Here is a 24,930-nt window from a genome sequence, read left to right on the forward strand (position 1 = left end):
AGAACCAACAGATATACAAAAGATACCTAGAAGTATTTAGTGAAATTATTACCTTTCGAGCTTGTCTACGCAGGCGTCTTGGTAGTCGTGGATCCAACGGACACCATTGAAGTGACAAACTGCTCGCATGTCTTCAGGAAGTTCCTCAGGTTCTGGCCATTGGAAGTTGTCGATAATAGGAATTATATTACACTGTGACTGTAGAGCTGCTACAATCTCCTGCAAACATAATTATCATTATATAAACTGGCTCAATAAAAATAGCTAAGTATCAGAATTCGTTTAATCACTGAAATCAACTCACCCTATGAACCCAGTCTTTGCATTCACTGTCCTGTATACACCTTTCCAAAGCCTTGGGCGTCAGCACAAGGAGGAAGTGTTTAGCCTGCCTGATGCTTTGCAACAGGTTGTTATCAAACTTGCCGGCTTCTAGCCTCTCGACGTCGATGAACACGGAGAAGCCGCGCAACTGTAAATGGACTTTCAGTAAGCTGGCCAACTGCGACCCGTTTGATCTTCTATAACTAACGAACACGTCCAGCGATTTGTCAGGGGATTCATCCTCGGATGAGCCCAACTGATTGTGCTGCATGTTCTTAATAGCGTCTAGTATCCTCAGTCTATGAATACTATTCGCAATCCCGCACTCAGTTAAAAGCTGGTCCTCGGATAAGTTCCTAATCGAGTCTTTGTCAACGCCAGCGTTGAGCATACTGTAAGTGTAGATAGAAAACTCTTGTCCAATAGACTGTAGAAAACTATTCAAGTTCCCCGTGTCCCTGCTACTATAATCTGCCATTTTCTTCAAATTCTGCAGTTCCCTCGTGAATCTCCTCCTTCTGATACCATTCGTGAGACCAATATCCTCTTTGAGATTCTCCTCCGTCAACTGGAGCAAAAGATCACCATCTACTCTACTCTCTACGAAGTTCTGCGCACACTCAGCGAATCCAATCTGTTTCACCCACTCTCTGACGTCTTCAGTGGACCACAGGGGAACCTGTTGGCTGAGCTTGTGTGGAATCTCTTCGCCAATCAGACGCAGCGCCTGCGCCGCGTATTTTGAGGCAATAGCATTAGGACAACTGGCAACCTTCTTCAAAGGCTCGATGGCACCTATTGCGCGGAAGATCTCCGTGTTGCCTTGCTGCTTCTTGATGCCAGCCTCCATGCAGAAGTGGAAGGCTGCTAGGTTCCTGGCTTCTTCCCTCTTCGAGCTCAACACTGGAACCAGCCTCTCCAGCCAGTTCTTGCTCTGGCCATGTGCATGTGCTAGATTGGACTTGGCGAACTCGTAAGGATTGTGTGAAGTGACGAATGGCTCGACCAGGTCCAGGGTGCCCGACTTGAGCACTGCAGCTTCGATCTCTTTGTTGGCTACTAGTACAGCGATCGCTAGACAAGCGTAGTACTTGATGTTGTCGTCGTTGTGGAAGGCCAAAGGGAACAGCCACATGGGTACTTTTCTTTTGATCATCGCCTCCTGGTTCTCCGCGCCACCGTACAATGACAAATTCGCTAAAGCACCAGCGCAGTGCCTCAGTGTTTCTACATCGTTCTTTCTGCACTCGAATAGGACAGCGTCCAAACCACCTAGCCTGATCACATCGCTGCAGGTGCCTTCGCTGTGCTTGAACAGATGCTCCAAGATACCTGTGCCCACTCTCGAGTGGTCCACCGAGTTGGCGTTCTTCGTGCAGACACAGGCAACGTTCACCACCTTCTCTAGCCCATGCTCCACCACGTGTGCCCTGTTCTCTGTCGTCAGACACTGTTCCAATAACCTAGCCGAGGAGAACTGTAGCTCCTGGTCGCTGGCTACACAATTCGACATCAGCAGGTCAAGACCACCCCTCATTCTCAGAGTATTACACAAAGTGTAGCCCAGTTCGTGTCCATGCGTGGGCACTGCCCAGGCTTTCCTGATGATCTCGTTCACTCTGTTCAATAGCAACGGGGCTTTGCCATTCTTCCCATCGTTTGCTTTTAAACGTTCAACGAAGCTGTCCAGGAAGCTGCAGTATTTGGCGATGGCTCGATCCACGTCTTGAGGGTTTGACTTCGAGCACAGAAGGTCCAGGTCGTCTAGGGGCAACGAGAGCAGCTCGTCTTCGGCTGGCCTCATGCCGTTCATCAGCTGATTCACTGCGTTGGCTGCGTTGATCATGGATGATTTTGAGGTCACCCCTTTCGAGGCTATCGTGATGCTGGACTGTGAACTGGACGCCATGTGCTTCTCGTGGTTGAAAATTCCAGTCGAGGTGACAGTTTGTCGTTCCTTTTGCGACGCCATGGCTTTCTGAAAGAAAAAGAGAAGAACTGTGTCAGAGGAAGCTTGAGAATTTAGGAGATCAGAGGTTGCTGCTTGGAAGCTGGTAGTCAGAATGACACGACACAGCTCCAGAGAAATGAAGCATCCAGGGAGATCGCTATGGAGGCAATTATCACGTCTGTGTCACGTCCGTTCTAATATGTTAATAATTATTTTTGTATTGCCACGTAAGAGATAATCGAATGAATCCACAAGTCTGTTCAATTCGAGGGCGAACCACCAATCGTGTCTTCCTTCTGATTATGTGTTGGAAAACGCTACCATTCTGGAATCGAGGCTCCACTTCCTCATCGTCACCGCTCCGTGTTTATTTGATTTCCGAGACGATGTTAGTTGCTTGAGGAATCAAGGAAAACTGAACGCAGCCGCTCAGGCTGGTCGCAGTTTAAATCTGTGGATCCCACTTTTCAGCGTGCTCGATCGTTCGCGAATGCGACCATGGCCTACGCGCCAAACAGCCACATACACTAATGCTGAAGACGGAGATTTGTGGTTCGCCACTTGGTTGAACAGATTCCTTGGGGGTGGGCCAACAGGCACAGATTTTGCTCGATGTTCCCACTAAATATTTCCCTTCGAGGAAAGCTATTTTACTTGTTTCTCGCTTTCTCTTTTAAGATTTTATTTTTGTACGAATTTATTGAAAATCGAAAAGGAATAAAATAAAGGAAAAATAATACTGTTTTTTAATTTAACTCCCTCTCATTATCCTCTCACCTTTCCTTATTGCCCTAATTAGAGAGGTAAGTGTTTGATACAAATTAAATCGACGAGATTCAAAAGTGGAGCAAAACAACAAACCCATAAATCTCTAAAATGAAAAATAAATCACTCACCTTTTCTGAACTGAAGGAATCACTCTGCAGCTTCATAGTGGACGCTGCCATGTTATTACTCTCTTGATGGGACAGATCGCCAGCTTTCAAGCTTCTCTGCTCCTGCAATAAAAATACAGAAATTTATTAGCACGCTACGTTGCTTACGTCAAACAATCTTTATGAATACTAAACGACTCTTACAAGTCGATGCAGCGTCTTCAAAGAAACGCGCATCTCTGGCAGATTAGTCGGAGACGAGTCATTAAAGCCACACTGAATTTGAATTTCAAAAATGATATTAAGAGAAGAGCCAAACAAAGTCCGAAGATATTTCAGAATCGCTTCGAGGAATCCGCGGTTGGAAAATATTTCCAGGAAACGAGAACGATGCTTCTCAGACAAATCCAAAAGTAATCAAAACGAGAAGCTCCAGGGGACTTTCGGTGAAGCTTGGATTACAAAATATTCCGCACGAATAAGCGCTTAATATCCAGCACGTGTTGCAAGGAATTAACGCGCAATCGAAGGTCCACTTAGGCTGCGTTAGCCTAACGACGCTAATTCGCGGTACCAGAAGAGATAGAATCGCGATGCGAACCACAATCGTTACACTGTGCCTCGCCTCCTGTGGCGGGGTTATTAAGTGCGAATCCTCATTAATCAAGACACCACGATCTCGTCGGGCATGAGACTCCACGCGTCCCCAGCATCTCGGGTCCAGGCTTATTAATATTCGTATAATCTTAAGAAATCTGTTATCTGCCTAGTTCTAACAATTTTCAAAAAAAAATTACTAAAATTTGGAAGATGTATTTAAAAAAGAATCAAGAAGGCCTGAGTGTCCTCAGACTGTTCTTGCATCCAGCAATACAATTACCTTTCTAAAGCCTTCACAGCACTATGCATCCTCCCACGAGCGAATCCAAACACATTTCCATTAAAAAAAACACTACTCAAAACGCTGATCAGAGATGATAAAAACTCTCGATTTGGCGAGGAAAATGAAATCGAGGAGCACTGAATCGACGTTGAAAGATTCCATGTGCAGGAGGCCCAGTCTCCAGCGTGTATCGGCGCGAAAAGTCTCGGGAACGAGCTGCCGCGACAGAGTTCCATAACAGTCTGGCCTGTCGAAAGCTCATCGGCCGCGGCTCGACCTCTGCGCTCGGCTTCTGACGTATTTCTCTAAATATAATCGGAGCGTGTCGTCACAAGAGAGCGGCGGCTCCTCTTCGTCCCAGCCACCTTGCACAGACGACACGCGCGATTCCTCCCGCTTCCTGCCCTCCACGTGGCGTCCACTCGTTATCAGTGGGCGGGCAGAAGACCGCGATTTCCTCGTATCAAGCGAGAAAGCGCGAATAATTCGACAAACACTTCTCTTATTTCATTCCTTGTACACAATTCTCTCATTTCATTTCGTATACGCACTTTATAGAATTCACTTTGTTTGAGTAATGAAGAATAATCGATGATATAATATTATTTGCGTTCCGTGGTTTAATTATTGCTGCTCCGCGCAATAATTCTGGCGGAAATCGATAGAAAGATACGAGCGATTTATTTTCATTCCGAGTTGTTTGAAAGGGGCGTCGCTGACGTAAACGATCGTAGAAATAACTGGAAGCCAGCGCGAGTACATTTAAATACGTCGAATTTATTTACACGCCACGACGGCTGTGTCTCTAAAATACTGGCGTTCGCGGGCTGCTCCAAGAATAAGACAAAAATCGCGACGCAGCTTCTGGAAGCCGAGGTGTTATCGGTACGTGAGAAGCTCCGTCAGTGGTTGGCTTCGAGAGGCTTTAGTTCTTGAGGGGAGCGATGCAGTTCTTCGAATGCATTGCTTTGAGAAAGGAAGATATTTATTTATCTTCCTTCCTTATCTGTCTTTCTAAGTTGTCGAGCAACGTGAACTCTATAAATACAGTAGATAATATATTCCTACTCTTGTCAATGATGCAGCAGCGCAGCATGCACTTCTAATTTTATATGTTTCGCGATTTTTGTTATTAAATTACTACCTTAGATCACGGTTCGTCATGTACCCTTCAAAGAATCCTAAAGAATAGAACTCACCACGTGAGAGCGATCGAACACCCTCCGCTGCACCATACCGCGATGCACAGGCCACGGTGCACTCATCTCGCTCAAAGGTGCATACAGTTATCTGAGACAAGCCGTGCGTCGTTCAGCCGTCAGTTAGATTAAGTGCTTCAAACTGCGACGAGTGTCGATGGAGAAATACTTAATTGACACAGGTGTTTCACGATTGCGGATAAGATAAGGGATCCTCGATAAGAGCGACAAGCACGGACACGGTGTAACGAGGAAACGGAAGATCGCACGGGGCAGGGAGATCGATGGATCAATGCGAGGCGTCGCGACGCGAACTAAGCAGCCCGGGGGCCACCTTCGAATGTGATTCAAAAGCGACGCGGACAGGTTAATTTCGTTCCGGCCAAGAGGCAAACGCCGAGGTGCAACAAGAGCCACGTGATGCCCTCCAAGTAGATTTTTAGGCGAGATTCCGCGACGCTGTACCTATTTTTCCGCGACCAGAAATAGCGATCGCATCATTCACGCCTGTAGTCGTCACGCGTTTTGCGAATTGTTGCGAAGTTTCAAATAGTTGCACGAACGCGTTATGCAATCTGTCTTTGTCAGGGGACCACAATCGGGGAAAGATTTTGAGTTCCTCGGTTTCTTTTCCGAATTTCTGAAATGTCTCTCTTGTCGAGTATTCCTTGAAGCGATAAGCGTCTATCCAAATGAGTCTAGCGGTTGCAAAATATTCTAAAAGTAGTGTCCGTCCCTCTAGGGAAAAATAATCGACTATTGCAGTTTTCTTGAAAAGATGTTTTTAATTAGAGATTCAATTAATGAGACGCGATTTTAATTGAGGAGTGGGTGAAAGCATTTATCTTCTCCCGACGCAATTTGCCCTGACATTAAATATCCTCATTAAAACAGTTGTTCTCTTTGTCGTGGCAGATTCCGCGTGCCAATAACAGCGGCGTTTGTTAACAACCTCATTAGCGTTACTACCCTTAATAAAGTATTCATAAATAATCTAGACGACATATTTGTCGCGTGAAACAGGGGAAACCCGAGACCATTTCCTCGCACTAGGACTATCTACTCGATAGCGACTATCGAGTCTTCTCGTGACAATGGCAACGAGATCGCTCTTAACCGTGGAACACAAAGTGAACAGGAAGATTGCATTGAATGAATAATATTCGATTTATTATCTTCCTCGTAAAGCGATAGCGCTATCGGTTCTTTTTAACACCTCTAAAAATAGAACTGTTTTGAATTGGAAAAACGAGTAAATTACAGAAGCATCGAGGAAATCGCGTTCTGCGAATAACCTTGCATCGTCATAGGCATCAGTGATTCACAGATATGATCGAATAAATTGAGAAGAATCATCGATCATAAAGCTTAATCTTATTCCTGTTACTTGTTGATGCTCCAGTATATTTTGTATTTCCCTCCTCGACTCACACCGCGGAGAAGTCTTTCAACTTCCTCGAGAGTTCTTCAGTTCCGCGAAAGCTGCACGGGGACCTCGAGGACCTTGAACAAGTCCTTGAAAATCTCGGCAGCGGAGAAGCAGAAGCTGGCAATCCACCCGAGCATCTTTCGCGGTCGAGCTCTATTTCGGTTCCGGGAAGGGAGATATCGGTGACATCCACTTTGCCGCGTTGGCAACCATTCTCGAAAATCTGACGGAAATTAGGAGGATGATCTCACTGTTCGTCACTCTGAATGAACACTTCACAGCAACACGCTGTGTAAACTGTGTGTACAAAGAAGCAGAAAATTGCGAAACGAGATGAAACATTATGAGAGGACCACAAATCAATCTTACTTAACAATATTCTAAAGCACTTCCTCTAAGAAACCAAATTCTGCATTTTGGAAACTAACTGTACCTTGTTAATCAAAGAATCGACTTTAACTCACTCCACAAGAATGCCCACCCACGCAGTGACCTTCCAAAAAGTGTCCCAATCGATAGTACACAGCAGAAATTCCACGAATTTTTTTCCATCGCGATAATATTATTATATTCCACGAACTGAACGCAGTGTATCGATCGACAGTCGAAGATAGATTAATCAGCAACGATCGATGATTAGGAAAATGCGAAAGGTCACGCGGCGAAGTTACATAAGGAATGCGGCATTCCACAGAACACAGTGAAATTAAAAGACCACCGAGTAAAGGGTAATTTTTCAATTAACGCGTGCTGGCACAAATGATGCTGTAATCATCATTGGAGCGCCTTTCGACTCTCCTGTAATTTGTCGATCGCCATATCACGCACGCCCTCTAATTAGAGGCGCGCTTTTCCGATGCGGAAAACACGCGAGCGACTTCAACGGACCCGTTCACGAGGCTTATCGGCCTCTTCGAGGTTAAAGAGACAATTATCGTCAGTGTCCATTGGCTTGAGAGTCGACCCTCCCTTCGGGACCCTCAAGACCTCTTTTTCAGGGGATAGGATCCTATCGAGAACGAATCACCATGGCTTCACACGTTTAGTGGATACAGAATTGCCTCGTTAAAGTGATTTCAATTAACGAGGCAGTGCCATAGTTTACATAAAATGGTTCCCAAGTAGCCTGTACTTCGAGTAGAATTCTACACATGCGTAGAGTGCACTATTAGAATGCATAGAGTCAATATAAGAAATGTCGCAAAGGTACTTATCACTTAGACAAAATTCCCCTAAATAATCTACACGATTCATGAACAATTGTCACTCTCATTCTTGAAAAAGAATTTCACTGAGGACACTGTAGCTACGAGAGCCACTAAACCAAAGCACTGTTCATTTAATTAGAAAACTAGCATATGGAAAAATATCAGAAGACTGTAAATTGTCGTAGTACCCTCCTAGGCCGAATCCCAAGGTCCTCGTTCGCCATGATTCTTCGTCTCTCGAATTTCCTTCGAGGTCTCAGAATGGGAAAAAGTCCCCGAGCGAGGTTGGTCAATTGTTGGCCCATGGACGCACGCGACCCGTCGACTATCAGCGCCGAGAACAAACTGCTTTGCCCTCCTGCTGATATCGATCGGTTGCCAGTGGTTCCCGAGTGGTGGTTCAACCCCCATGAGTCAGACCACCCCCTAGCGTCTTTGCTTTGGCTCGCGTGGGTGGGACCGTCGTCTAGCATTCAAGGTCGCTCGATCAGATTTTCCCTTCGCGTCAAATGCTCCAGATAATAGGAACTCCTCGGAACACGGTTCCCACACGATCATCAGTTCACAATAGAGGAAGTTTACGTGAGAATTTGTGCAGCATTTCGTATCGAGAGAACAGTGGGAACGTGGTCGATCACGTTTCCATCGAAAACGCACGCTGAACGTGAACACGTGCGCCGTCGTGATTCATCGAACGCGATTATTCCAACAAGTTTGCCAATGTCCGCGATTACCACGGATACGAGTTTTGGCAGCGCTCCCTGCTCAATCGGAGATTAAGTCCTCCCACATTGACGGCACTGAATAATCGTGTTACGAGAAGTTGCGTAACTGATTTGGATTTTAATCAGAAAATGGAGTTCTTAGAAGAGTCTAGATAAATATAAGGGACTTTGAAGAGGAATCGATTTTTCAAGGTTGAATTAAATGCAGAAGGCTCGAGAATGTGCATCAGGATTAGTAACTATGATCTAGGTTTAGTACCTAGTACCTAGTAGCCTAATATGTACACGGTTGCCTAGAAGATACCTGGTTGCATACTAGGTAGATACCTGATAGCCTAGTAGCCTAGTAGCCTAGTACCCAGGAGTATCTAGAAGCCTAGTACTTAAGAAATCTAGTATTTAAGAATCAAGAGATCTTCAGGTAGCTCTACGATTGCAAAGAATAGATCCGCGATAAAGAAATACCAGCTGAGCCTCCGTGCAGAGGTCAAGGTTTCCACGATTTATGGCACGCGATTGTGGAGCTGTTGGCGCAAGAACGGTTCGCGGAAACCAGGGGAATCCGTTGCCCTTTCGCTCGACGTTGGTAACGAAGGGCGAGCACGCGAATGTTCCATTAAAACTAGAAAGCTTTCCTACACGCGGGGAATTCGTTTCTAAACGAGCTAATTTTCTGCAACGACTGTCGGTAAAGGATCAATACCTAAAATATTTGTCCATCAGGGAGAAAGAAAGAGGCTGACGATGATCAGCAGGTCGAGGAACAGAGAGCAACATTGTGCGACGCGGAGTCATTGGCTCCGATTCAAAAATTCCGTCGGTGACTCAAAAGCTACGTAGCGCGACTTAAAAACGTCTAAATTTAGCCATTCGACTTCGCGTAAATAGGTACACGTAGCGGTTGAAAAGGAGCCCTGTTGTCTGCGTAATCAACGGATCCCTGTAATCCGTGTTTTCGCGGGTTCGATGATTCCTAACGGGCGAATAACACAGTTTCGTGAGCCTAAATCCTCCGCAAAGCTTCTCTAACTTTCCTAGCTTTCTACACGCGGTTGCAATTTAAATTTAAATTTCAAATACTGAATCGGTTATTGCTGGTAAACTGTTCATATTTGCGGCGTGCTATTGATAGCCATTACTGTACTCTTTTAGTCATCTTGCTGCTATATTGGTTTCATGCACTGATTTTGTAACATGCTCCAAATCATGAGCTTCGTCAGCGCTTCCTATCTCTACTCAAAGTAAATGTAAAAGAGTCAAAATAATTAGTACAGTAGAATCTCGATTAAACAGGCCTCTTTTATTTGTAGATTGCTTTATAGTCATTCGCTGTAATGAAAATAAGAGTACAGAAATGTCTGATGAGACATGAAAATAGTAGAATTAGGTAAGTTTCTCGTTAAGTCTGTCAATCGAGGTTCCACTCTACTTGAACTTCTCCCGACCGCCCTGCAAATACTATTTCCCCGAACTCCAATCCTACTCAAAGCAAAATGTTTATCCTTGATCACGTGAGGACGGCAGCCCCTATATTCCCGCGAAAAGATCATCATCAGCGTGAAAGCACCGTGTCAACGACCGCGAGAGGCAGCTTCCCCGCTAGCAAGCCGCGTTTCGTGCCAAACTATTCGAGTTTAGACCGCACCCAAAGCAACGCCTTCCTTTAGATCCTTTTGTCGCCTAAACGAGCGGAGGGTCGGCCCTGAACGAGCCAGCAGCTTCTCTAATTGCGTTTCAACGTTCCTTCGCGATCCGAGTCTCGAACGGCGGTATTCATCAAGGTTCAAAGCTCTCGTTTCCTGGGTCTCGGGGATTATTCGCAAAGGTGTCGAGGAATGCTGGAGCCACTCACCCTAGCCGCAGCGACGCTTTTCTCCGCGGAGACACCGTCGAGCTCGACGCGCGCCCTCGCCGCCGTCGCGGCGCTCTGTTCCTTGTAGGAGACGTCGCCAGCCTGCAAAGCTCTCATCTCGGCGCTGTTGGCTGTCGCCTTCTCGGCGCTGAAGCCATCCGTGACAACCTGAAACCATGGAGAATCGGTTAACGAAACGACGTAGAGAACGAAAATCCTGGCGTCACCTTTCGTCGCTTTTAGCCAAGCTTTGTCGTTTTCTTTTGTTTTTTAAGGAAACACTAAGTTAGGATTGTGTAACAGAAACAACGCTCGATTGCCAACTAAAATTCGAGAGGCACGGAAACGCTGACCTTGGCTGTCGACGAAACGTGACGGCGGAGAAAACTTTCAGAGCTGCCGTGACGGAAGTGAAGTTAAAGATAGAAACTGAGCGGAAAGGGATCAGCTGTCGACAGCAGGGCGTGACATTCGGCGTAAAAATACCGTCGGTGTAACACGTTCGGTGAGAAACGGACAATTAACGTCTCAATAATACATGGAGATAAAATAAACTGTATCGATTGAATTACGACTGCTTATCTCCCTCAGCCTCAGGGTACCATCTTTCCTGAAGGCGCCACTGGCGCAGTTTGGTCAGAGGAGTCACCTAGAGATAGACGAGTCCTTGACCTAGACTACTTAGAGGAAACCGCACCTTCGGCCAAACATTGCGCAGCATCAAGTCTACATCGATTATTTCGCGCGCAAATATCGGAGAGGAAGCGTAGCGACTCTAAAATTGTCCATCTTCCTCGAGAAATTATCGCTTAGACCATGAATCAAGAGGCTTCAATATTTCACTGGTCGTCAGACGATTTAATGAGCCTCGAGCTTCTGGTCCAAGATTCCTCCAATTTTGAACGCATTTAAAAACAGTCTAATACTCTTCCTCGTCTGAGAAACTAATCGAGCTGCTGAAGAAACGTTACCTTCGTCTTCGAGGCGCTGGTCATCTTCTTCTGCTCGAACTTCATCGTCTCCTGTCCAGCAGGCAAACTGGTTATGTTCGAAATATTCGATATGCTGATCGGTGGACTCATGTTGTGAAGATTGTTCAAAGAGTTCAGGGAACTCAGCTGTGACGGAGACCCCCCTGTTAATGTCACCGTGCCTGTAGCGGGTGGCGGCGTGTCAGGGTCAGGAAACGTCACCAGTGGCTCTGTCAAGTCACCTTCCTCTGTTCCGTTTCCGTCTCTGAGAAAAAATAGAAGCTTACTTGAGTAGGAGTACCACCTGGAAGGCTTAGGATACAGTGTTTACGAACAGAGCGCGAACAGCTTAGAGAGTAATCGTAGTGGATGCGGCTAAAATGGGAATCCTCGGTTATAAATAAGCCTTGGACGCAAGGCGAACGATTACGCGCGGAAGAGAAAATTTTGAACCGTCGTTTTTCCTAAATAAAATCGCTGAGAAATTTTGGAAAATAAAAGGAGACATGAATAATAGAATGAATATTGTTTTTTAGGTTCTGAACTTGAAACTGGGTACATAGAGCTTGGAGGGTTTTTGGGACTCTTGACAGTAGAAGATTGACAGCACTCACCTGTCCACGAGGTTCTCCATGCTGCTGCGCAATCGCTGGGAGAAGTTAGTGGATATGTTGTTCTTCATCTCCGAAATGCCACGCTGAAGTTCCCTCAAGTCGCTCTTCATGGAGCTCGCTTTCATCTCACTCGACGAGGACGAGGTAAGAATCCTCTGCGAGGACTTGGCCACCCTGCTCGAACTGCTGCTGCTGCTCTGGCTCTGGTTCGTCGTCAGCATCTGCCGAGTCAAAAGCCGTTTACGTTCTATTTAAAATCCACGTGGGATGACTCACTCTCTCTCGCCTAGTCTCTGTTCTCCCCCCCTTTCTAGACACGTCTTTTTCTCGCGAATCACCCCCGTTATTTTTTTCTGTTTTCAGGTATGTGCAACTATTATCAGAATCTTTTTTTTTGGATTCTTACTGATAGAATACGAAGAATATTTTTTAATGGGAATTCTTAAGTTGCTACCACCCTGAGTATCGATGAACCCTAAGCTCATAATTGACTTTCCACATTTCTCCCGCTTTTTCCACGTTTTGAAATACCGAACAAAAAACCTTCTTACACAATACGAGGCGATATAAAAAGCAGAGGAACAATTCAACCGCGACAACTTGCAACAGTTCTATCCACGTCGAAATAGATTGTTTGACGGGGAGCCAACGACAAGTAGACCGTTTTCGCCAAGAATGAATTTGATACCGAGGAACAACGAGAGAGTAACAATGTTTTTAGGGAAGAGAAAAGGTTAAAAAGGTGGCGGCAAGCTTTTCTGAAAATACGTGCCGTGAAAAGTGTTTAGTCATCGTCTGCCCCCGTCCAATTGGTTTCGACAGCGCAACGCGATACGTCGTTGCTCTGGTAAATGTCCAACGTTGACTATCGAAGAGGCAACGTTCTCGAGGAAGAAAATAAGCCTTGAGAAAGGCTGGCCTCAAGGTTCCCGGACCTGGAAGTTCGACTTCTTCGAGCAGGAAAAAATTCACGTGGGCGACAATTACGTAAAGCTGCTGCTATGCCTACCGGCCCCTGATTATTCAATTATTTCTGCTGGGACGGCTACCCGCGGCTAACTAAATAGTTTGCTTGTGAAGCTTCCAGTTTAAGTAACAGTAAGGCTAAGTTCTTGGTAGGTAATCGACAGTGACTATAATTCTCAGTATAAATGAAAAGTATTTATCTGGAAAAAGTGGATGATTGAATACACATTTAGATGACAAAAAAGTCGAGGGATTCAGAGGCTACTGAAGACAGCCCGAAGCGCAATGAAAAGAACGTTACGATGATAAGGGTATCAGTAGGCGGCACAGAAACACGTGAACTCTGTATCATTGCACAATCAACTCACTCAGACGCAGATCGCTTTCAAAGATCCTAAGGACAAGAACGATTCACCGAAGAACTTTTTCCTCACACTCGATTCGTCCGAAGTGTTTTCATCATCAAACCGTGACACGAATTTCGTAGAATCGAACAGTTCTCACAGTCGACGATTTTCCCACTGAAAGATCGTAAATTACCTAATCGCGCTCGCCACGTGGATGACGATACCGACTTAATTTTGGAAATTTTCTCAAGTCGGTTCACGTGTTCGGGAAATTGAAAAGTGTGGGCGAGACGTCGCGACGCTCCGTTTCTAGTTACGTGACGCACAAAAGTTACAGTGAAACAAAGATCGTTCGCTGAGGTAGTTAAAGAGAAAGTTCGAAACTAAACAATCGTTCAGGCTTTGAAATTCTATTTGCGTTCAGTGGAAATTCCTCGAAAGATAAGAAGTCTGGCAATTCTGAGTTATGTAGGGGAACTTTGCCAATACTTGGCGCGAGTTTCTCAGACAAAAATGATAAGGAAGAACAGCACTGGTTCAATTTATTTGGACTTAATTAGCTATTTAAATGAAGGCAAACATATTATATTGTTTCGTACGCTGTTTGTCGGACAAATGTTTACAAACGATCGTTTCATAATAGATTAATATGCAATTTTAATGTAAATATAGTCTGAGGTGAAGCAACCACAGTAGAATATCAAGCAATTTACCTGTGACGACGTGGTGACCTGTGGATGGTGAGTGACATGGCTCCTGCCGGTCACCATGTTGTTTTTCTTTTGGAAATTCTCCATGACAGTATGCATGTCACCGTTTTCCCCTCCCTCCACTGGGAACTCCGACATCTGTAACACAAAGCAATGAATTGTCAATCAAATTTTCACTCCACTAACTTTTATAAGGGTCGCCAGATCCAGGTCTCCTTAAAATTCAAATTAATATTCCTATCCCATCGCTACCTTCACGCTTCCTTATTACACTTCTGCCTCGCATAAAGTCAAAATTCTGTCACCAGAAAAAGCCTGCTATTTTTCGCAAGTTCGTGTGACGAACTCATAGCGAGTAAATACTGTGCAATTATGCAGTATCGAATAAACACAGGCTCTGAAGGTCGCGAGCATCCATATCTTCGCGAGGCGATATTTGACCTGTAAAAAGCGTACGCGTTTCGCAACGCCATTCTTGATCGCCCCAGTACGTAATAGTAATTTGTTGTCGCATACGGTTACTACCGTTCACTGTACGGTAAACCGACCGATCGAACTGCGAAACAAGTCGCGGCCTGAAATCAAAGCAGCCACGCGCGACCGAGCCACCCACGTGTTTCGTTAATAATTGCTCGTAGTCTACCAGCTGATCCCGGATCTCGAAAATTCGTTCGAAAGCGGTCGACCTTAGCCGCTTCACGGTTAATTAGCTCGCGTTAGGGCCGCGGCGAAACTACTTTCGCGGAAAACGGGACAATTCGAGAATTAAGCTATAGATTGAAGAAAATATTGAATCATTTCATAATTAATGCTTCTGAAAATAATTTTATTCGTGAGGAAATTAATGTGTGCTGTTATTTTCAGTCACAGCTTTGTTGAATATTATACTTATCTTGTTATACTGTTTTGTACTAGGTTTTGGATTAGATGATTTTTGAGGTTCCTCGTAGGAGGACTCTTAATATTTTTTAATTAAGATGTAAAACAGATGACCTAATAATAATTGAAATTACATCGTTTGGTCTCTACGTACGGCGTGAGCACTATGTAGGTTCTTGGAAACAGATACGCGAGATACGCGAGTCTCGCAACGCGTGCGTTACGTAAATGGAACCTTGTGGTCAAAGAAACTCGATGGTAAGGCGGGCGTTCGTGCATCGACACGCGAGAGACTCTCAGAAATGTAAATACGGTCAGGGAAGGTGCATGGAGCCGAAATCGCGATCTCGACCTTTGCACTTCGATACGTGCTTTGACTTCTTGACTTTTAACACAAGCAATAATGAGGAATTTTTGTTTACGTGTTGCAGAAAGTATTTGAGAAATATCAAATTGGAGAAAGGTTTCATAATGGAGCAATAGAGACAGAGGATATTCGAGCCTCAGATGTCAACCTGAGAAACTTCAGAAAATTGAACTTGAAGTAAAGGAACAAAGTAATATATGCTACAGTAAATTTTTACAAATAGATGGTCAGTTCACTGTGTAGATGACAAGACTAAAAATATGTTTTACCTTTTGCAAGGATCATTTTCTGCAGTTTCTTTACTTTTTCGCCCTTCTAATATAATCGATCATGAACAGAAAACTTTTATAAATATTTCAAAATGGAAGAATGAAAAAGGGTTCACCTATTTTGCTCCCATTCTCCCTCAAGGAGTTAAGACACCGTGCAGGGATCATTAAACACAGCTCACAGAGAACACTGACCATTTGACAGTTCACGAGGGGCCACACTTCCTCTTGCCACTCTTTATCTGTCTTCCTCCATCCTATAATCCTTATCACAAGATTCTCTGTCCGCCACCACTTCCCATCGCGCCGTGAGTCTCGTCTGCTCGCGCAAAAAGCGGAATATCTCACGTGTCATCCTCAGTCGTCGCTTCAGGCCTAGCAGCTAGTATCTAACTCGACTCCATTCCCAGCCTGACACGAGTCCTTTGATAACCAGAGGCAAGTGAAAAGAACAGCCGAAGTTGCGTCGATCAGGTCGACGTTCGTCGAATGGTTAGTACAGATAACCTCCACCGGTTGGCACAAAGGACGGCGATCACGCGTGTAAACAGCTGGCCGAGCGACGTGCATCGCCTGACGGTCGGAGGGGAACTGAGAGCAGTGGGACAGCGGCGGCGCGGGAGACGCGACGCCAGCGCCGCTCACCCCGTCGCGGCGACCCCGCCAACTCGCCGATTCCGCATAGCGAGCGCGCACGTGAGAGACGCGGCGAATTAAGAACGAAAACCAGGTCGACGGGCGATTCTAGGAACGGGTTGACGTGAAACTGGCCAATTAACGAACATGCTTAATTGCGACGCGACGGAGGCATCGAATTCACGCGCTGACCTTTGATTATTGTTTGCAGACGCTGATTGATTTTTTGGGATTCCTGGGCGAGAGAAAGGGGCTTGGAATGCAGACGGGAATTTTGTTGTGCCTCTGGTGGACTTGGATTCTCTTTTCTTTCTTTTTTTCATATGTTTGTCTTGCTGAAATTTGTTCAAATTTTATTCAACTGGTGGAGGAACTCCAAAAAAATTAATAAGAGAACCTTGATTACGTGTTATTAGGGATCAGTGAATATTATGTATACTGAATTGTTATCTAAAGAAATATAGGTTGACCTAAATAATGCGGAAGGTTGGGTCAAGGGTGACCTTACTTGATGAATGGAGTTCCTCTAGAAAAATCAAGCAGTGAAGAAGCGCTCTCCCATTCATCCTCCTTCACTCTATAAAAAAACAGGACTGTCTCTGATCTTAGCACACTCAAAGTGTTTTTATTTATGTCCCATTTGACAGAAGACGAAAAACGACGCACTTCTTACTGCGTTCCTAGAATCGTGTTATCGTTGCCCCCATTTACGCTCGCTTCTCTCTGTCTCAGTGGGGGTGGCACACTCCAACTAGATCGAAAAATCGAATGACATAAGCAGGGAAGCAGACACTCTGGTAAAATAAAATCGTCGGTGGAATGTGTAAATAAAATCAGAAAAAATGTCTTTGGCTATCGAACAGAGAAATCCTCCGAGCTCATATATTTACCAAGGCATTAGGGTTTCCCTCTGAAACGGGGCTATTTTCAGTGTGCCCATAGAAACGCCTATATGACAGCTCTCGACTGATTTATTCTCAAAAGGAATGTCGGTTCTTATCTACTCTTCAGGGCGTATCCCAAAGAATTCAGGCCAGGATTTTCGGCTGTGGTGATGCTGTAGCTGCGTCGAACAGACTGAAAAGTATGCCAGTCATTGTGAAGAATAACCGTAACATAGTGGGGAGCCATGTCTTAAAAACAGTCCTCGATGAATAACTTACGACCTCCTAAAAAACTATTCACTTTTTAGTGAATGCTTCTACAAAAAAAAAACAAGAGATCAGCATTCCAGGTTACGAAGATGAACTTTGTCCCTCGTTATGCAACCACGTTCTCTCCACACAGCAACGTTTGGTAACATTCACCTCTTTGTTAGAGTCGAAGATCGGCGCGGGGGAGGCCCGTTAATCGATCGTAAGGGAAAAAAGCGAGCAGCTGGCGGATGGGAAAGAGGGACACAAAGGCTGGAATGCGGTCTAACGAGCTGCCACGAGGAAACTCCGCCAACCGACCGAATGTCGCGTGGAATTTTGGCGAAAGTGTATACCGGGTGTCCTCCACGACGTGTGCACGTGATAGCTGGCCAGTGGAAAAGCGAGAGAACTGACAGAACGCAGCGAGGCGGAGGGCGAAGGACGGAGAGGAAGCAAGGTAGACGGTGAGGAGGGAGAACGGCTCGATAAAGAGGGGCATTCGAAAAAGAGCAATAGATAAGGTAGGTGCGGCAGGGGCCGTCTTGATAGGTCAGCGACCAAATAATATCCCATCGTAGCTTCTTTCGATGCTGCCAGCTGGTGGGACGAGGAGCGAGCAGCACACTTTGGCGCCACTTGATTTATAGAGCCGTAAACGGCGCCGTAAATGTGTTGTTACGGTTTCCTCGATGCTGCCGATCAGAAGGATTGATTCTCACAATTAGATTTCCGTGAAAATGCACGACTTGGTACAACCCAAAAGCTGGGCTATCAGTGATCTTGGGGGAGTCTATAGGGTGATTAGTTTAACTGAAAACCCTCCAAGCGTTAGCAACATTTATCGTAAATACTGTTAGCGTTGTAAATGCTGCAAACAATCATTAGAGGGTTTCCAGTTAAACTGATCATCCTGTATTCTGAGAAATTTTCGACTTCCAGAGAGGGGTCTTCGACTTCCAGAATCAACAAAATGAAGATTGCTTCAATTGTTCTTGGTTCTATTGAATTTCTTCAACAGAGCCACCAGAGAATCATAAGTTACAGTATTGAACCCTGACAAAGGACCTCCCCCTCACCAGCATCCTGTGGTATAAACATACAAAGGACCCTAATTTTGTTCCCAGACTATTCCCAATGGTCATCAGTGGATTTGATTAATATTAGAAGAGTTTGTGGACAGATTTACCGCGGCAAGGCGTAATTAAACGCACACAAAGGGTCCTTGTTCTCGGTCAAAGGACCGACTCAAGGTCCAGCACTGGCTGGAAATAATGGAAATAATTTCCTTATCCTCCCCGTTTGTCTTCGGCCAGCCAGGGGACTCTATCTGGCCCCGAAGCATTGGCAGACAGCTGTAGGCGTGTTGCCTCTCGCCAGACACAAAGAGGCGATTCGGAGACGTCGCCTCGTGACACTGTCGTTGTATATAAAACTGCTCGTGTGTGCGTGCATGGCGCGTATAAAGTCGTGTTCATGAGCTCTCGCGTGGAGCCGGATTTCGGGATGGCACAAAGAACTGCTCATCGAATTTCGTTATCCCTTTGATTTCTCATGAAAATACGCAATTCTTCTACCACACGTTTCTCACGGATCAAGTATGGAAATTGGAAATACTAGGTCCTTGACCCTGGAGCAGTGTTCAAATAATTCTATAGTAAACTGATTCCTGTGAGAGGTATCATCCTCGAGTGATATTAAAATAGAACCTTGATTAGCTGGCTTAACGCGAGTGGCAAATCTGAAGTGCCCTCTTGATGTCTAATTTTTATGTATTCCAAATTTGAAATAGATTGTATCGATAGAAAATATTCCAAATAACCATACTCTCGTTAAAAAAGTTAAAATTATTTTTAACTTTGAAGATATAGATTCAAAGATTAAGAAAATCCTTCTTTTCGCCACGACTGATAGCTTCCAAACACCTGTGCTGACTCTAAATTTTCTGTCACTGACGTTCGGGTTTTCCCATTCACCTTACGAGCAGTGTAACAAAATGACGTCAATGTCCCGCGAATTCGCGGATCCGAGAGATGGTCATTGTTTGCAATTAGGATCCGCGCGGGGACTCGCGACCGCTCGAACAAAGGAGTCCTCGCGCGAGTCCCGAACGAAACACGTTCCTCCGGTTCTACGCGTGCATAAAGGAGCTCTCTAGCCAGAGACCGCGAGGAGAATTCCTTGACGACTCGTCGTGGCATTGAAACGCCAGATAAGCTCTCGGAACGGAGGAATTCCACGCAACCATTTGCACAATCTTCCAAGCGGACTCTACGATAAAACGCTTCAGGGAAGCTGGAAGCGAAAATTGGATAAATAATCTATGAATAGTGTTTTATTGGCACAGAAAATCATTTGAGAAGTGGATAATGATTCGATCGAGTCGCACCTTGTCGTGGTGTACTGTGTAATCGTTATCGGGCCTAATCCCGTCTCACAGAACGATAATCGTTATCGATGGCAATATCGCTGGAAAGATACGAGGAAATAAAAATACTGGCTGTGATGTAATTGGAATGTTTGCTGGACGTTTATTAGTAAACAGAAATATTGCTACCGCTGAGTGAATTATCTGGCAATTATTAACACCTGTTCCTGTTACAACGTACCTAGAGAATTTAGTTATTTATCTAGTAATTTAGTAATACCTGAGAAAATGATTGATTCAATAGGCAGTAAATCAATCGAATAAAAGAAGGATTCCAAGAAGTTACTTTGATTCGGAGCTTACCGAAATCTCTGGACCGGTTTCAAGCACTTTCACGCGCGTGAACTTCGAGGTGGACTCTTTGTGAGCGCGGAATCGCTTCACGGAGAAACTAGAACGGATGAAAGAAAAAGGCACAAGTGGCTCTCCAGGTGAAGATAAAGGATGACTGATCCCATGTGAGAAATTAATTGGAACGACTCGCAGAAGGCGATCAATTATCTTGCTGCACGCTTTGAAAGGCGAGCACAATTCTGAGGGAACGTTTCCAAACGAGTTAAGGAAGATTTATTCTCGGTTTCTACCATGAAAAACATATGGGAAACTGAGGTGCGAGTTTGTTTCGACACTCTCAAAACCTTCCAAGAAAGCCACGAAGACCTTTTCGAAAGATCCTATGTGAATGAAGGGGATCAATCAAAATGATTAGGAGATAAATGGAAAAAAAATGGTTACACATCTGTGGACTTGTGGCGTTCGATCAATGTGGCATATTCGTATGTGTTCGCTGCTTATGTAAGAGAACGGGTAGGAGGAATGCGGCGATTAAGTCTCATTAGGCGACGCGTTGCAAATCGATGCTGGTTGTTTGGCAACGCACGCCATCGATACCTCGGGAAGGCTACTCAAATTAATTAGCCCAATCAATTGCCGCTACAAGGTCGTCCGCGGCTAATGAATCTTAATTGATCTCCCTTCCTTCTGATACCTGTTCACTTCTTAGGTTCCCAGAAAGAGCAAGAAAAAAAAATTAGGAAAAAACTGTGTTAATTTTTTTACTTACAATCTTCCTCTGGAACTTTTAATCCAAAGTTGTCAAATCTCCCTCCGAAAATAAATAAGCATAAACTAATATTATTAATATCGTTCATTGTAGAGGATGACTGACCTTAATTAGAGCACACTTCCTCATTTAATTATCGCCACACTAATCGATTGCGTAAGACCACAGATGATACGAGTCCCCTGTGGATCGTGAATTCGAAAGCACGACGAGCATGAACAGGAGCGATTCGACGCGACAGTTCCGAGAAGGGGCGATGCGGTAGCCAAAGCAGCGGTACGAGACGAATCGCTACCGAGAAGCGGTTTGTTAACCCGTTCGCGACTGCTCAAAGACGATTTGCGTCACCATGTCGGAATAGAGTCGTGGAATGCGCACGTTGGAGCGCTACCGAGGTGCAACACAAGAGAGAAACTACTGAGCGCTCTGACACGCTCGAGCCGCCAAACAGAGCTGAAATAACACCTCCACCTTTTGTACGTATTCTTTCCACCATCAGCTGCCTTAAGAAGATCTTTGACCTCCAATTATTTAAACTTCAGAGTGATCGACAGCGAAGATCGATGTTCTGCGATACCTAGTTATCTAGAAAAGTGTCTGAATCGGGACATATTCTACTGACCTCGCTGTGCCTGACCTGGTCAACGCACATCGGCAGTAGAATAAGCCCCCAGTCAGACAAACTTCACACGAACTCTGGAAGCCTTAAACACAGTCTCATTCATGATGTGTGTCCTACTGTGACGAGTAGAACCACTGCCTAAAATGTCTGCCGCCTGTTGTCGAACACCTCGCACAAAGGCGCACCGTATCAAGCAATTCCTATGCAAGCCGAGCGTTGATATCAAATGAGTCATTGTCAGTCGTCCCCTCGCATCTCTGGTTTACGTAATCCTGTTTACAATGGATCCTCCGTTCGCGTATTTAATTCAAGATGACGCTGGCCACGGTTTCATTCACCTCTCGGCCGAGAATCGCGCTCGTCCTCGTACGTAATCCGAATACGATCCCTCGGCTTCGCTATGCCGATCACAATCGTTCGGGCGCGCGCGCGCTCGCGAAGGCAGAAGTCATCACAACAGTAAACAACGGATTAGTCATACTCGCGAAGTTAGAAATCCTGACCCTCTCCACTGGTGCAACACGTGTGTACGTGCACGTGCGTGCTAGCACGCGTGTGCGTCCCTATTGCCGATTGCCAGACAGCTGGGGGGAGGCTGATACGCGGCGCGTGTGACATCGCGTGTAGTTTTAGCGCGATGATGTCACGCCGTTGTAACGGATCGTGACGCCGGTTGCTTTGATTGTCCGATAGACGCGCGTGTATGCCACGGAGGAGCGTGAATCTCGTTTGTGGACCCAAACGATGACGCACGCGCGAGAGTGACGTTGTGATTAGACCGTGCCGCTTTTCAGACAGCGGTTCTCCGAATCGACGAGAGGAAGCTTGAGTTCGTCGTGTGAGCTGTTCGTGGAGCGAGGTGATTAGATAACTCCACTTTTGAACTCGTCAAAATTGTAGCAACAACTGAAAATGAATATAAATAAATATCGTTTTTTGTGGAGTTAAGTGTACAGTAGAACTTTATTTTCTTCCCTTCTTCACCTTCCTTTTCCTTTCTCCACCTTCTAGTTTGTATGGGTACAGTAGAATTGAATGGAAGAGTTGAACTGAGTTCAAGAATAGTACCTACAAGTATATGACCAAAGTATAGTTTCTATGCATTTTACTCATATCACTTTTGAAGCTCTATTGTTCTTCAACTAACTAGTTTAATTGTTACGTGACAGAGACTGCAGAGAGAAGATATGAGAGTGTTTGCCCTGGCACCTTTTCCTAGATCTCTTCTATTTGCTATTGAATTTTGCACCGCTGATTACAAAAGACTTCGCAGACTTCAAATTTCCACGACGCCTACTCAAATACTGTATGATGTCACTTAACTACTCCGTTCGAACAGTCACCGCGAAAATATGCGTAATTACGCGAATGAGCAAACGTATCGAGTTTTATGATCTCGATAACGAGACGCTCCGCTTGTGGTTGGATCCCCGGGGATTAACTTTTGTTAGAGGAACAGAGTTCACTAAGGCTTAAATCTTCCTATATTTACACACCGTCGTCGCGACTTGCAAGTTCGTATTTTATGCAAATCGGTACTTACAGATTTCAGGAAAGCTCCTCTGTTGTGGACCAGCAGATTGTCCTGCGGCCTATGTCTGCGTTTGTGCAGCATGTTCAGGCCTCTGTCAACGCTCATTCAGAAAGTCTTTAGGCACTGGACACCGCGAGAAAAATTCGGATACGTTTCCCTAGGCTCCAAACTTCGTTATCACTTTCTGGAACCTTCAAGCTGTCCCTATCTGAAGATGCGAGAACCTGATAATAATTATCATTTACGTTCCTCACAGAAACGTCTCGCTGCTTCCAAAAATCGATCTCTCGCTGCACAGAACTAAACGCTCTCTCATTTAGAATACACCATTATCAGTGAATCATGAGGGGCCAGCTCATGGGAATGGAATAAATATAGAATCGCAGGGCTAGCCTTCTCCTCGATCAGAAATAGATCGCCTCGGAAAACGATGCATAGGGATTCGACTGGGACCAAGACGAACAGGTCGATATGGATCGATCGTGTCTGCGCTTCACGGCGACACAGCCACCCTCGAGGTGACCAGCTGTTCAAACACGAGGTGTTTTCCTCGCTAAGAAATTCCGACGATGCATGCAGAAGAGCTTGGGAATTTCTCGAAACACGAAAACGTTGATAAAACGCTGTGTTTGTAGGCGCAGGTGATAAGAATAAACCTGATCTTCTATAGAAAAAAGAAGACTGATAATATTCTTTAGAACAGAATTTCCTAAGAAGTCTCGCACAACCAAATGCACGAAATTAAAAAAAGGAATAAAAACCAGGTGCAAAGAGTTCTGAAATTCGAAGAAAATCGATTCTCAAGTAACGTTCGCTATATAAGGAATAGACAGTCGTCTCGCGCTATCTCTGACGGAGCGTTATCAGTCGATAAAATTCGTCGAAAGAGAGGACGATAAGCAGTAGGTTATTCTCGATACGTGCGTCCTATTTTGGCGGCGGGTGCTCGCGAAGGAAATCGAAACGTCCGTTTCCGGCGGGAAGTCACGTATGAAACGCCATAAAGTGCGAGCTCGCGGGGCGCCAGGAATGCACGCGGCCAGCTTTGTCCTTTGCCTGCCTTCCAGACACGTCTCCCTTGCCACATTTCTATGCGCATGGCCACGCGGAAGTGCCAGACGCCTGTTAATGCCTGATGCAACGCGTGTTTACGATTCACCTGTGCCTCGAAACACCACAATACTTCCACACACCCAACGATCTAAGATTCTATAAAACTCCAAGACATTAGGGTTCACCAGATATCACGGAATAAAGAATCTTCCATTATCTAAAGCAGCGAGAGAGCGATTGCAAGGAGCCACGAGACCTTCCCTCGTCCTCACCGTAGCTTCATAAAGAATTCAGCTTCACGATCGAATCGTATCCTCAGAAATTACAATCAAATTATGCACCACAGTCACTGCTAGCCACAGCCTCATTTAGCAAGAGACATCGAATCAACTCAGGTCACTGGTCGAAGGACAGATCACAGCCGATTAGGCGGCGATTCGTCGCGATAGGCTTCGATCACTCGCCGCGAGTCGCGACGCAAGACTACGGGCACGCTCGATCGCTCTCTGGTAGAAATAGCTGTTATCAGAACGTGCTCGCTATCAGGGGGGCCGTCGCGTGCACCGAGCGCCGTCAGAGGTGGTCGAGGTGGCGGCGAAATCAGCTGGTTTCCACGACAGGCCAAGCTGATCGACGCTGCTAGGCGGGAGGAGCTCGGTGGTGGGGCGTCTAATCGCGCGACTAGGTAACAGGCAGCCGCTTCCGAGGAACTCGATGATTCATCGCGATGGGGGGCACCTTCATTCAGGGGAGGGAGTAAACTGTTCTCCGGAAAGGTGTACTCGGCGTTGACCGAGGATACTTCTTCTGAGAAACTTCACGAACGCCGCGCCCTGAATACTTGATAGTGGAAGGGAGTGTGAGCGAACGAGTGAAGAGTTAAAAGACAGAA

General features: G+C 45.5%; 1 protein-coding gene across 7 annotated transcripts in view; it reads right to left on the bottom strand.

The window, feature by feature from the left end:
- Positions 1-24,930, bottom strand: part of Sarm (sterile alpha and armadillo motif) — a 79,123-nt gene that overhangs the window by 948 nt on the left and 53,245 nt on the right. For 3 of the 7 annotated variants that reach the window (XM_076377293.1, XM_076377294.1, XM_076377292.1), the window contains exons 2-8: positions 14,058-14,192; positions 12,032-12,252; positions 11,418-11,682; positions 10,447-10,614; positions 3,172-3,273; positions 305-2,302; positions 53-219 (exon numbers count right to left, since the gene is read on the bottom strand). In XM_076377293.1, coding sequence (XP_076233408.1) covers positions 53-219; positions 305-2,302; positions 3,172-3,273; positions 10,447-10,614; positions 11,418-11,682; positions 12,032-12,252; positions 14,058-14,192 — 3,056 coding nt within the window. Of the gene's footprint in view, positions 1-52; positions 220-304; positions 2,303-3,171; positions 3,274-10,446; positions 10,615-11,417; positions 11,683-12,031; positions 12,253-14,057; positions 14,193-15,764; positions 15,877-22,994; positions 23,106-24,930 lie in introns of those variants that run through there. The other 4 variants (XR_013001804.1, XM_076377290.1, XM_076377296.1 and 1 more) reach the window with 3 other exon arrangements.

The sequence above is a fragment of the Calliopsis andreniformis genome, chromosome 4 (genome assembly GCF_051401765.1).
Source record: "Calliopsis andreniformis isolate RMS-2024a chromosome 4, iyCalAndr_principal, whole genome shotgun sequence".
Classification (NCBI taxonomy): domain Eukaryota; kingdom Metazoa; phylum Arthropoda; class Insecta; order Hymenoptera; family Andrenidae; genus Calliopsis; species Calliopsis andreniformis.